The sequence below is a fragment of the Rhineura floridana genome, chromosome 8 (assembly GCF_030035675.1).
Source record: "Rhineura floridana isolate rRhiFlo1 chromosome 8, rRhiFlo1.hap2, whole genome shotgun sequence".
NCBI lineage: Eukaryota > Metazoa > Chordata > Lepidosauria > Squamata > Rhineuridae > Rhineura > Rhineura floridana.
The window spans coordinates 81,694,125-81,707,725 of record NC_084487.1 but is presented as its reverse complement, the minus strand read 5'-3'; the positions used below and the strand labels follow the sequence as shown (position 1 = coordinate 81,707,725).

The 13,601-nt window shown below is 40.3% G+C and overlaps 1 protein-coding gene across 6 annotated transcripts in view; it reads right to left on the bottom strand.

Moving 5' to 3' along the window:
• Window positions 1–13,601, bottom strand: part of ADAMTS20 (ADAM metallopeptidase with thrombospondin type 1 motif 20) — a 125,943-nt gene that overhangs the window by 75,023 nt on the left and 37,319 nt on the right. For all 6 annotated transcript variants that reach the window (XM_061639924.1, XM_061639926.1, XM_061639921.1 and 3 more), the window contains exons 6-11: window positions 13,202–13,326; window positions 12,573–12,613; window positions 12,209–12,314; window positions 11,375–11,521; window positions 9,509–9,650; window positions 7,257–7,361 (exon numbers count right to left, since the gene is read on the bottom strand). In XM_061639924.1, coding sequence (XP_061495908.1) covers window positions 7,257–7,361; window positions 9,509–9,650; window positions 11,375–11,521; window positions 12,209–12,314; window positions 12,573–12,613; window positions 13,202–13,326 — 666 coding nt within the window. The remainder of the gene's footprint in view (window positions 1–7,256; window positions 7,362–9,508; window positions 9,651–11,374; window positions 11,522–12,208; window positions 12,315–12,572; window positions 12,614–13,201; window positions 13,327–13,601) is intronic.

The following is a 13,601-nucleotide window of genomic DNA, read 5'->3' as shown; positions in this document are numbered from 1 at the left end:
TTATTTTCTTTTGCTTCTGTTTCTGTAAATATGTGAAGTACAGCAACACTTTTGCATACATTAAAAAAACCTCCAAAAATAATTGTAGAATAATGACACTGACTATTCTGCAGAATAGTATCCAGTGGGCATGAGCAGTGTCTCAGTTTGCACAAGATAAAACAGTGGGAAGTGAAATATATTCTAGCAAATTTCTAGGTGTGCTCTATGTTTTTAATTGACCATGCCCACCCTTTCTTAAGTGGAGTGGTATGCACAGCAGGCTGAACACATGCATCTTGGGTAGGCCAAGTTTGTTTTTTCCAACAGCTAGAGTCATTGCTTAAGTAGCAACATATTGTAATCAGTCTAATTTTACATCAAACTGCAGTTTCAGATTCAGCTGTTAACACACCCAAAATAGAAAATAGAGCATAACCTCCCGTTTGAAACGCAAAAGGCTATCTTCACCATCATATGACATTGACTAAAAGGCTTGGAAATTAATAAAAATAAATTTGACACAGATTTCTGGGATGAACAGTGAGGGAAATAACATTTTCTAAATTAGATTCTCTGTAGAAACAGTAGTAACACAGGAAAGGAGCAACATAAGAAGGACACCAACAAACATGCAAAAATGTAATTCTCCATCTTTGGAGATGGCAGGTGTTGCCACCACTCACCATACGCTCAGAGGCACATGTTACCAAATTCTTCCAAACTAAAAAGAAAAAAGACACTGAAAAGAATCAGAAAAAAAGAATGAATCAGAAACCTGGCACGGGAGTTGCTACTTGAACATTCTTTCTGCAAAGATAGATAATATCAGAAATAATAATTAATCCGATGGCAAATCTGTTTACTGCAGAAATGGAGCCCATCGCTAGTGAAACTGACCATGTGGGAGGAGGAGAAGGGGGAGGGGAGGCTGGAGTGGGCAGGGGAGGGGGGAAGGGAAGAGGGAGAGGAGAGGAAGAAGGGAGGATGAGGGGAAGAGGACAGGAGAAGGGGAGAGGGGAGGGAAGGAGAGAGGGGGAAGGAGGGGACAAAGGGGGAGAGGGAAAGCCAGGTATGATCATTTGCATGCTTGTTGAGTTCAGTGGGATTTACTCCTGTGCGATCATGCTTAGGATAGGTGAAAATGACTGGGGTAGGGGCAGTGTGGGAAGGGAGAGAGAAGAGGAGGAAAGGTAGGGGTAGAGAGGAAGGGGGAGGGGAAAGGGAGGAGATTGGGTGGGCAGGCACTGGGCAGAGGGAAAGCCCCTTTCCTTTCCAACAGGAAAACATTGTTAACAGTATCATTGTTTATCAGGGTTTCCCCCACCTTTTTATTCTACAGCAGGCACATGTAGTCTCCCACCCCAATTTAAACCAAAGCTGTCACTGGCCATATTCACACCAGACAATTATTGTATTTAAACAGTCATGGCTTCCCCCTAAGAATCCTGGGAAGTGTAGCTTGTGAAAGATGCTGCGTGTTGTTAGGAGAGGCACTATTCCTCTCAGAGCTATAATCACCAGAAGAGTGGATGACTGTTAAACCACTCTGGCCACTGGAGCTCTGTCAGGGGAATAGAAGTCTCCTAACATCTCTTAGCACCATTCATAAAGTACACTCCCCAGGAAAATTGTTTAAAGTGGAAAAAATGTCTGGCGTGGGTGTGGTCACCTGATAAGCCAAGCCAAACAGCAATGAATCTGGCTTTTAGAACACTGAGCATGCCTGCGAGATCATAGACTCCAATGTTAAATGTCTTAAATTAATTAAAAATCAGCCAGGCATTTCTTAAACTTTTAAACTGCAGAAGATGAAGGCCAGAATATGGGGCAAGGTCAGTAATAGGATTACAGGTACTCTGTGAACATGGCTGATTTTTAATTAATTTCAACAGATTATGAGACCAATGACAGAAATAAGTCCAACAGGAGTCTGGATTTTTTCTCGTTTTACACTTTGAACTCTCAACTCTCTTTGACTATTTTGGCTATCAATGGCTACTAGCCGTGATGGCTGTGCTCTGCCACCCTAGTCAGAGGCAGCATGCTTCTGAAAACCAGTTGCCGGAAGCCTCAAGAGGGGAGAGTGTTCTTGCACTCGGGTCCTGCTTGCGGGCTTCCCCCAGGCACCTGGTTGGCCACTGTGAGAACAGGATGCTGGACTAGATGGGCCACTGGCCTGATCCAGCAGGCTCTTCTTATGTTCTTATGTGTATCATCATGAAAACATATTGTTTTGTTTTAGAAACAAAAAGTCCTTACAGACTTATAGGGCCCAAACCAGCTGTACATGCAGCAGAAGACATTCATAGTGTTCCAATAATGCTACATCAGAATACAAGTTTTCATGTTTCAGAACTCAACAGTTACTTTATTTATTCATTTAAATAAATATACCACCTCTCCACTTAAAAGAGTCTATCAACATGGCTTTAAAAAATCCCAATACAAATCTGAATCATAAAGCAACAATTAATACATGAAAATTCAGAGTTATCCAACAAAACTAATTGACAGAAGACTCAAGGCCAACAGTAGAAAGGAATTCTTTACATACCACATAATTTAATTTATGAAATTTGCTGTCACAAGATGTTGTAATGAAATGAATCTTTATTGCTCAGAGCCATAGGCTACCACAATTAAACACATTGTGGAAAATACAAAATACATATTAAAATACAAGTCATATTTCAACAAAACACAGTTCAACAACATAAAAGTAAAAGAACAATACATTTCAAATAAAATTTCCTCTCCCAAGCGAAAGATACCCTGACCCACCCCATGTCTTAGTGTATAAATACTACAGTCATAGTAGTGCTGGGGCACATCCCACTCACCCCACAAGGTGATTTTGGTATCTGACTCTTACTTTTCCCGCAGCTAGAGCAAATTTTGCCATCTGAGTAGTTATAAATATATCATTGCCTGCTAGCAGAAAGCATATCTGCTCCAGGGGAGGTCTGTTTGACAAGGAGCAAAGGATGTAGGAAAGAAATTTTAACCTTGGGGACTCATATAGAAGGCAACTTAGTAAATAATATATAATGTCCTCAACTTCACTAGATTGACAGACACAAACTCTTTGTTGGGTTGGAATGTTAGAAAACCTCCCATCCAGAAAAGCAGAGGGCATAGTCTGAAGTCGTAAAGCTGTGAATGATTTTCTCAGGGGTGCCACTGTCAGAAATGTGAAGTATTGTTCCATGCCAAATGTTGTTTTTTACATTGTTGTTGTTATGTGCCTTCAAGTCGATTACGACTTACGGCAACCTCCAATAGCATCTGTTGTGAACCACCCTGTTCAGATCTTGTAAACTCAGGTCTGTGGCTTTCTTTATGGAATCAATCCATCTTATTTGGCCTTCCTCTTTTTCTACCCCCTTCTGTTTTTCGCAGCATTATTGTCTTTTCTAGTGAGTTGTTTTTTATAGTGGGTACCAAACAGAATATGACATTTGGGTAACTGAATAGAGGTCCCACAGTTTAGAATAAAGATGGATAAAGATGTAATGGTCACTAAATTAGATGAATTAAAAAATAGAGAAAATTAGAGAAATTCATGGAGGAAAAGGCTATTGAGGGCTACTAGCTAGGTTCCTAAGTGGAACCACTAGGTTTCAGTATGCCTTTTATCAATTGCTGGGTACCAAAAAAAAGGTGAGGACTATTGCCTTCATGTGTTGGGCCTCAGCTCTTCCGCGGGGGCCAGGAAGGGGGAAGGCATGAATTTCAGGGTCCCCAGATATCAGAAGGAGCGGTAGATCCAGAAGTTGTTGAGTCTCCACAGGATAGGGGATGTGGGAGCGAGTTGGAGCCAGGGTCAGTTCCCACGGATGGCGCGCTCTTCGAAGAAGAGCGTGCCTCACCCCCAGACCAAGACGAGGAGCCATTAGAAGTTGCTCCAGAGGGCGCGCTCCCTCCCCCTCTGCCTAGCGGTTCTCGGGAGGCGCCAGGAGAGCAACCTCCCTGACATCGAGCCTGTTGCCGCGGCCCTTTCAGATGAGCCACTGGACGCCAGCCCCCCGTCACCCCATGCTCATCGTTGCGAGAAACAGACGGGTCAGAGGCAGGACTTGAGAAGGAGTCAGAGATTAAGATCAATAATATAATAATAATAATAATAATAATAAAAATTTATTTATCAGACGCCCATCTGTCCGACTGAATGGACACTCTGGGCGACGTACAATATAAAATACACTCAATATATACATAATCATCATCACAGTATTAATATCATAGCATCTCGTCTAACAGAACCATCCTACGCTAACATAGTATAAAACCTAACCCACCCCAGAGATCCCATAGGCCTGCCTGAAGAGCCAGGTCTTCAAGGCTCGGCGAAAAGTCAACAGGGAGGGGGCATGCCGAAGGTCAAAGGGAAGTAAGTTCCAGAGGGTGGGGGCCACGATTGAAAAAGCCCTCTCCCTGGTCCGCACCAAGGACTTTCCCTACTTAAACTTGCGGCTCCAGGGCAGGAGCTGCTGAGTCAACTTTCTTTATACATTGCAGAGCATGTCTAGAGTGCAGCTAGGGAATTCTAGTTAGTTTACTGCTCTCTATGAAACGTACTGCTTTTGATGTATCTATTACTCTAATAAAACAAGAATTAATTACACCTGCGTCTCAGCCTCGTGGATCCCACTCTGAATGGGACATCATGTTCTGCTTGCGGGCTTCCCAAAGGCGTATAGTTTTCCACAGTGAAAAAGGACATGCCTTGATGCATCTTTGGTCTACTTCACAAGGGCTCGTCTGAAAGAGATCTTTATAGCTGAGTTCACATGGGTCTCTGTATCAGACCAAGGAAGTATGGAGGTATAGGGAAACTGCAACTAAAATTACAAAGCATTTACTGCCACACAAGCGTATCTTCTGTTGATTGGATTGCTACAATAAATGATTACAAGCATCACAGGACAGGACATGTTTTTTCATGTTATTACAGGATGAGCACTTTCAGTTAATAAGATTATTTTATCTTCCGATGTATTTGGTATTGTATGCTTTTTAAAAAAAAGATATTGTAAGTTGCTTTGAGACAATTTTTTGTAGTAAGTTACAAATAATAATAATAATAATAATAATAATAATAATAATAATAAGTCATGCTAGCCTGCACCACGATGGCTGCAGAGCAGGGAATTGTACGGTTTTCTTTTTTGATATCTTCTGTGGATATCTCAGCTGTTGCTAAGGCTTTTTGCCATAAGTATGGACAAGAAAATCTAAGTTTTGTTCCTCTTTGGGTTCCACCATACCTACTTGATTTGACCCAATTAGGATCCAGCTTACCATCAGCTATCCTGACTATTATCTCTCTGAGGGGAGAAGGCTATCCAACTGCAAGTCTTTTTAGTTTTGTAAGTATAGAGCAGGCTAGCTAGACTTTGTTATTTTGTATTTGTGATTGAACTCTCTTATGTATTTTGTTGTACCTTGCCCCTTTGGGTGTGGTTATTAAGGAACCATCTTGCTGCTATAATTGTGCACCTCTTTTATTCTTTTACTCTTTATTCTTTAATAAACTTATTCCTATTACCAGTGTGTGCTCATTTCATGAGAAGGTCAGTTCTAAAACCAGTCCTAACCATTGACCACAGCAACTGCATAGAATTGGGGTATTTTACCTGAGGCTTTTGGGGGCAAGGACTATACCTTGGCTCTTGCCCTTTAGAAGCCCTGGTAGGTTTTCTAGGCTCTGAGTTTCCCTTTGGCTCAGAGTGGCTAAGCAGCAAGAAGGGTGGTGGCAGTGTCTACCCTGCCTGGTTGTTGTGAGTGTACACAACCTTAGCAGAGAAGGATATTTTTGCCAGGATCAATTGCCGAGTTGGGAAATTGACTCCTGAGACGGTGAAGGCTGGGGGAGAACCCCGGCCAGGCACCACAATAATAATAATAATAATAATAATAATAATAAGAAGAAGAAGAAGAAGAAGAAGAAGAAGAAGAAGAAGAATATGAGCTACCATCAGATCCATTAGTTATATTACTTGGCTATGTAAAACAAATAATTTTAGCAAATATACAAAACGAGTGGCACATATAATAATAACTGGGAGGGGACAGCTCCCCTTCTTGGGATGATTGGATTTTAAGAATATGAGACATGGTGTATATGAAAATTGGAAATTTTGAGTTTGGTATTTATTGTATATTGGAATAACAGACTTCAAGATGCTGTTCACTACACTATTAGGTATATTATAAGATAACCGTGTTTTTTCCTTTCAGTTTATGGGGATTGTTTATGTTATGTTATGAACACCTACTTATCTGTTAATGAGCAGGGAGGGCAAGGTCATGGAAGGTTAGAATAGATCTAGGTGTGGACAGGAAGTCAATGTAGGGAACATATATTTTTAAGAATATATATACACCTTTGTGTGTGTGTGTTTGAGAATTAAGAAGCTTCAGACTAATACGTTAGTTTTGGCAAGTGGGTCAAGGCCCAGAACTGAGTCACAGCCTGACCTAAGGTGAGTAGCATCAGTGGCCGTACTGCAACATACATTCATGATAGAAAATTAAGACATGGGTCCCGTAATGCAGGCATGGGTAGTCAGCAACTTTTGGAGGGCTGACGGTTCCATGCCTGTCATAATGGAACTAAAGGTAGGTTTCAGATCTGGAAAGTTGAAGATTAGTAAACTATAGCCCAATTGTCTTTGCTGTTTACCACTACTTCACAATTCTTAGTTATGGCAGAAACATGGTATTATCACTTATTATTTATATAGTATCAGTGTGCATGACACTTTATAAGAGAACAGCCCTCTGCCCCAAGGGTCTTGCAATCTAAAATTTCAACACAAAGGAAACAGGAACAGAGGTGAAGGAAATGACTGGAGGCAGAGGTAAAACAGGGAAAGAATATGTGATTGTTTCATTTCCACGTCTTAGGCTTCGTCACAGACTAAGCTGCAGTGGGAACTATGGGGGTAAGCCAAAGAGTTTATGGAATGTCTGTGTTTTGAGGAAGGTTTGAAAGAAGTAAGAGAGGTAGAATCATGAAGGTGCTCTGGGAGCCAATTCCAATCGTAACGGGCAGAAAGGGAGAAGGGACAGTCTTTGGAGGGAGTAGGAAACCTATGCATGTAATGGAACTGCAGGAGTGAAGGTCACATGCCCAGATATATCTGGATATAAGAACAGAGATAGGAGAAGGGAAGGTCGTGAAGACATCGGAAGGTAAACATAACTTTGGACAAAAAACTAGGGCAGTATTTAAGGAGGGGCAAGTGGTAGATGTGGAAGTAAAACCTTACCATTCCATTGCCACATTCTGTTCCATCAGCCAATGGCATGTGCTGCGTGCGGCAACCCTTGTGAATACCTTCTGCACTTGTACACCACAAACGTTTGCATTGTTTCTACCAAACAAACAAGATTTACTTTGTTACATGATAAACACTGATTTATCATCAACATACAGATGCAATATGCCAAACTGGAGCATTTTGCGAAAAACTATAGGCCTGGTTGTCAATTGTGTACAACTACTGGGTTGTCAACCAACAAGTAGTTTCGTTTGTGCTAGAATTTTCATTGTGCAATGGGACCTACCCTCCGTCTCTTCTCCCCACGCTCCCCCTCCACATCCCCCACAAATCTGCTCTGGAGAGTTGGGGGAACTCCCAGAACAGATTTAGGGATTTGGGGAGGGGAAAGGGAGGAAAAGTTCCATTGTATAGCCAGAAGTGCTTGTGCTAACGTTGAATACTGCTCACTGTGTTCTCAGGCCAGACACCAGATAATAGTATGCTAACATATTGATTAAAATTTGAAGGGTGCACATATATTTAAATGCGGCTTCAAAGTACTCACAAAGAGCAATTAGGAGAAGACTGTGCTCCTGTTTTAAGACGGAAAGCCCTGTTTGAAACACATATGCACTATCCTTTCTTGACATGATCCACATGTATTTTATACTTGGATATCTGTATGCCAAAGTACAACCTTGTGGGGACCAATCCTAAGAAATCTCCAAATAGTCATTATTTGAAAATACTCAGTCTATTAAAGGCATAATCCTATGTCCATGTCTCTCTGTGGGCAAAGCTGGTGGTCTGCCCTTCGAGGCAGCTGCCGAAACCCCAATGGCTGTTCCTCCTCCACTACTAGTGCTCCAATGGTGGTAGGTGGAGAAATGGGGCAGGTCAGCGGTGTGTTAAGGGGAACCCACTTGATCCAAAGCCATCCCATTCCCAACATTCCCCCAAACTGGGAAGAAAATACTCCACCTTGGGACTGGGATACTTATTTTCCTTCCCACTGGGACCAATGAGAGGAGTTGTTAAATTTATTTTTGTTTTTTGATCTTTCAACAGAAGGAAGGAAAGGAGAAGAGAAAATATGCTCCCTCCAACTTCCACCCTGCTGGAGTGAGCCCAGCAGTTTTGGATTTGACCATTTATCCGTTTTAACTATCCCCCATCCTGGTAGGATTATTAAATTTACATTAGAATGTTTTGGCCTAGAGGTGGGATCCAAATAACTTATTTGGGCAACTTTAAATTCAAGTTTGGAAGGATAAACCTATACATTTGATAATACATCTGTTAGCCCACTGTGATTAAGAGATAATCATTCATGGAAGATATTTTGATTACCTTTCGATTAATTTTTGTGGCTTTGTTGCACCTTTATTATCAAACATGGTTAAATTCTGCATTTCAAGCAAAATTTTACATGCTGAGTATTGCCCTTTCCAGAGGTATCAACATCTCTAGCATGGTAACATTTTTTTTAGATGTTACTTGAACATTTTATTGTTATTCTATCCTTCCTTTTATTATTGATTACTGAGTTAACAGTTGGTGTATTTTATTTCCATTAAAACTGTTTAGTAAATTTTAGTTAAATACTTATTTCTAGCTCTTATGTTACCTGGGCCACTAATGACAGAATGAAAAAAAAGGTAAAAGCAATTCTGTGTCCTGTGTTCTGTAGGAGAGGGCATCTTGAAGATACCATCCTATCAGGAATTCCATTCTGCATGATGTCGGAATTGGCCTTTAGTGGGGTGGCACTTACCTTTTGGAACTCCCTCACATATCAGACAGGTGGCTTCTCTATGGTCTTTCCAGCCCCTGCTAAAGACCTTCCTCTTTCAACAAGCCTTTTAAAATCTTTATTCCAGTTGGACTATGTCTTGGAACTGAATTAATTTTAAGAATGTGTTCTTGTTTTAAACTTTTTTGTTTGTATAATTGCTTTTTAAAATGTTTATATATGTATGCAGTTGTTTTAACTGTTTTTATATATGGTATATTGTCAATTGCTTCAGGATGCCTCATTGGAAGCAATTTGTAAATGAAATTTGATGATGATGATGATAATGATGATAGGAAAGTTAACAAGGAAAGGAAAAGACAAGAAAAAAAGCAAACTGTTTTGCAACAACCTTGTCAAAGTTTCAAGGTAATTTCAGCACAATTTTGAAGATAAATGGTAACTATTATACACATTGTTTAACTAAACTAATATTGAAAATAATGTTTTGTATTAAGTAACTTACCATGTAAGGGCATACTTGTGATCCAGGACCAAACATAAGCTCACACTGCTTGTTCACATCATACAGGGAACCAGGCAACTGGGACTGAAAGTCATAGATTCTTCCATTTGGTTTGTCTAGAAGGCATTCCCCATAACCAGTGCTGCAACAGATTAAAACAAGTAGAACTCTTTTTAAAAGATAGCTTGCTTTTGACTCAAACTTACAGAGCAATCCAACTCAGGGGAAGCTGGTGGAAGAGGGACTTTTGCCCGGATTGGGACCTGCAGAAGCACTCCGAACACAAATTGGATGTGGCCTAAGTCCCCCCCCTCAGCCCCTCCTCCAACATGCCCCCCGAATGCCCCTGTGATGTCCCTGTATATATAATACTGTAAATATGGTAAGTGCGGGTTTATTAGAGTATATGTGGTAAGTAGACTGAGTGAGAGGGGGGAGTACATGGGTTGTAATGTTGGAGAACGTTGTATGATGATTGGCTGAGTGTCTGAAGGTATAAATGAGAGGATGACAGTTGAGAGGGGGTTCGTTCAGTTGATTCTGTGGGTTGTTTTTGGAGAGGGTTGTAGGGTGGATTGGATTAGGCAGGTAGTGAGGCAGGTTATTGATGACTAAGAAACATGAAGAGTAACATCTTTGAAACCACACGCTTGTTGACTAAACCTTTAAGTAATCTTGTTATTCCCTGTGTATATAAATAAATCTTTATTTATTTATTGAATTTCTTAGTCGCCCATCTGGCTGGCTATCCAGCCACTCTGGGCGACGTACAAAATAGGCATACAAATATAATAAACATTAAAAATCTGAAAACAATGATGACAAAATCTAGCCCAAATCTTGGTTTACCAAAACGCCTGATCCTTGGCTGGGCTTTCACAGACCAGAAGGGTGGGCAGGGCATATATACCAAGGTTGGGAAACAATATCAATGGTGGCAGCGGTGAAGAGAGATAGTGTAACATCATCAGGTATCCAGAGCAACCCAGGGCTGTAATCTTTAGAGGCACAAAGATACAGGGGGGGTTGAGGCCTGTAAGCGCACCCAGACACAACACAGCAATAAGCCAGGAGGAGACGAAGGCACAGTCTCAAGGCAATATTGTTTACAGGGAGTGTCTGGTGGTGCTGCCCAGCAGGGGAATCTTGAGAGATCTTTGCTAGAGCCGGTGAGAGAACCGTTAAGAGACCAGGACCCTGAGGTGGGACCGTGCCAAGGCGGTGACCACAGGAAGGGGCCTGACAGCCCCCTTTTGGGGCCTTCCACCAGCCCTCCTTCCAGTGGTCTGGGCTTCCCAGGCAGACCCCTGTCTGAGCTGGCTGGGTCCCAGCTCTACTGTGGCTGAACTGAGCTGAGGGTCTTCTGCCAACGTAGTCCAGCTGAGCTGGGATCCAGCCATATCTAACTCCCCTCAGCCTGGCATAAATAGCAGATGGATTGCACCCTTACTTTGTGAACAAATTTTGTGTTCGGGGTTGATTTGATACTATTTGATACTATTTGATACTATTTGATACTATTTGATACTATTTCCTTAATGCAGAGCTATCAATGAAGCAAACTCTGGTTTTGAGAACTGATGGGATAAAATCTCAGCTGACACAACCATATGTGCATATTCAAATGTAATATAGTCATGCTTTAAATTGTGATTGTTTCTACCTTTTATAAGGCAACCCTAAGACCTCAGTTTTATTTATTTGAAGCTTTCTCTCTGTCTCCTCCCATCTCTTGATTAGCTTTTTTAAAAATATAAACAGAAAGGTCGAAATTCTGGATGACAGAGAAATCACACAAATGCCCATCACTGCAGTGTCCATTTGCTATACATATGCAGGAGGTGGATAAACTGGAATAATACTTACTCAAGAAACTCAGTAATATATTTCTGACTGCATTTTGACCAGGTCCATGGGTTTGAATGGTAGTTTAAAGTTGGGGCCATTACATGATATTGATGTTTAATTCCAACTTCTTTACATTTAAAACTATCATCATGGGGAACATTAAACCTAGTACACACACACAAAAAGTGAGACAAATTTAGTAAGTGCTTTTTACTTTGTAATAATTATATGAGCAAACATTAAACTGATATATCAACTTTAATTACAATGGCACTTGAATAATGTAATAGTATTTGGGGGTTCTTCGTATTTCTAACAACTCATCAATGACATATATAAAAGCAATATATAAAATGGAATTTGAATCTCAGCAATGTTTTTTAAAACTGGATGTTAAAATATTACAGAATAAGGGCTCTACATAACCAGTTTTAGAGAAAACAGTGAAAAGATGCTGGCAAGTTTCAACTCAAGGATATTCTAGTAATTTGCTACTTGAATTCATTTCAAAATATGTCTCGTTCCAACTGTATTATACAAACCTGATACTGAGTTATAATATAATCAGGAAACCACAGATTCAAGTACTCTTACTCACTTGCAGTAATACTGATCTACCTTAGAGTTGCTGTAAAGAATCAACAAGATAATGCACATGAACCACTCTGAACACTCTAAAGTTTAGAGTTTAAATTTCAACATAAACACTAAGTATTAGTACTGAAATACAGTACTTACTTGACAGTTCATGCTTTCATGCCAATCATGCAGAGGCTTGTAGTGCAAAAAACGACTGTGGTGTCCCTATGTAAGGCAAGTACAAAATTTACTTGATAGAAAAGATGTACTTACACATGTCCCAGTTCATGTGCTATTGTAAATGCAGCACTTAATCCATTTTCCTCACTGATAGAACAGCTGCGCAGTGGGTCACACATTGTACCAAGTTCAGCTAAACCTAAAAAATTGAATTTGTTATCTGAAAGTCATATAGTTTATACAGCAGCACCGTTGTCTTACCAACAAATACAGACCTACAGTTGTGAACCAGATATTTATCACAATGTAACCATATGCTTATGTTCAACATTTTTACAAAGCAAGATAAATTGCATTGATCGATTTACATTTTAAGGTGTCCACTATAAAATTGCAATCTATTTTTTCTTCTTAGTTTGTAGAAAATTTGCATCACAGTCTTCTTACTTTAACTTACCTAAGGTATCACATTTTTCTCTAGCTCTGCAGATATCTTCCCTTAAAGAAAAAAAGGTTTTCTATGAAAATTTCAGTCTGAAAAACGTATTCCAAACACCTATACATAATTTGCTATATTCCAGACACCTATACATAATTGGATTCCTTTCATCAGTTCACTCATTCAGGTCTGTAAAAGGAATTTCAGGGTTTTTAATGGGCAAGTGGGGCATAGGTCTACCCCATTCACCTAGTCTTCAACCTTCTGCAGTGCAAAGTTGTATCTGTAGTTAAAGCAGCATCTTAGGATCAGGCTGCTCAGCTGTGATACTTAGCATACATACACAAAACTATTTTATTAAATCCAGTGGCACTGAATACCATCTGCCTCATACCAACACATGGTTACAGATGTAACATTAGCTGCCCCTCACCTAGAATTAAGAGACCAGATCATGGAATTATGTATTCCTTCTCAACACCCCTTCCCCTTTTGTTTTCAAATCCTTCCTTCTCCTCTTTACCGTGACTGTTATGTCTGATGATGCTAACCCAGGTTCATGGGGCTCTTATGGTATTGCTGTGCAGTGATTACATGAAACAGGAATAGTGAAAAGAAACAACGATGGGTTTTCTCAGGTACTATACCTGGTGATAAGAACTGCAGTATCATGGTGAGAAGGATGGGCATCATCCAGAATATTTTGTGTTTGCTGCCATAAACAGAAATTGCGAAGAGTGGTAGCTGCATTAAAACTGATAGCTGGTCCTTCCTGTACATAAGTTGCCAAGACAAAACAAATATGGCACTTATAATTAACTTCTAGTTATGTAGTAGTGCAAGACCTGTTCTGGAAAGGCTATCTCAATACATATCTTCATGAAATGTGAGCAAGTAGGTGATCACAAAAACTAGTTTACAGGCTCAGGGCTGAACCTAGTCAGCATTAAAATAAATACTAATACAGCTAGCCATTCAATCAGCATAAATAGCTACATCCCAATTCTAAATATTTGCACTGGCCTATCGGCCTGCAACGGTTGCACA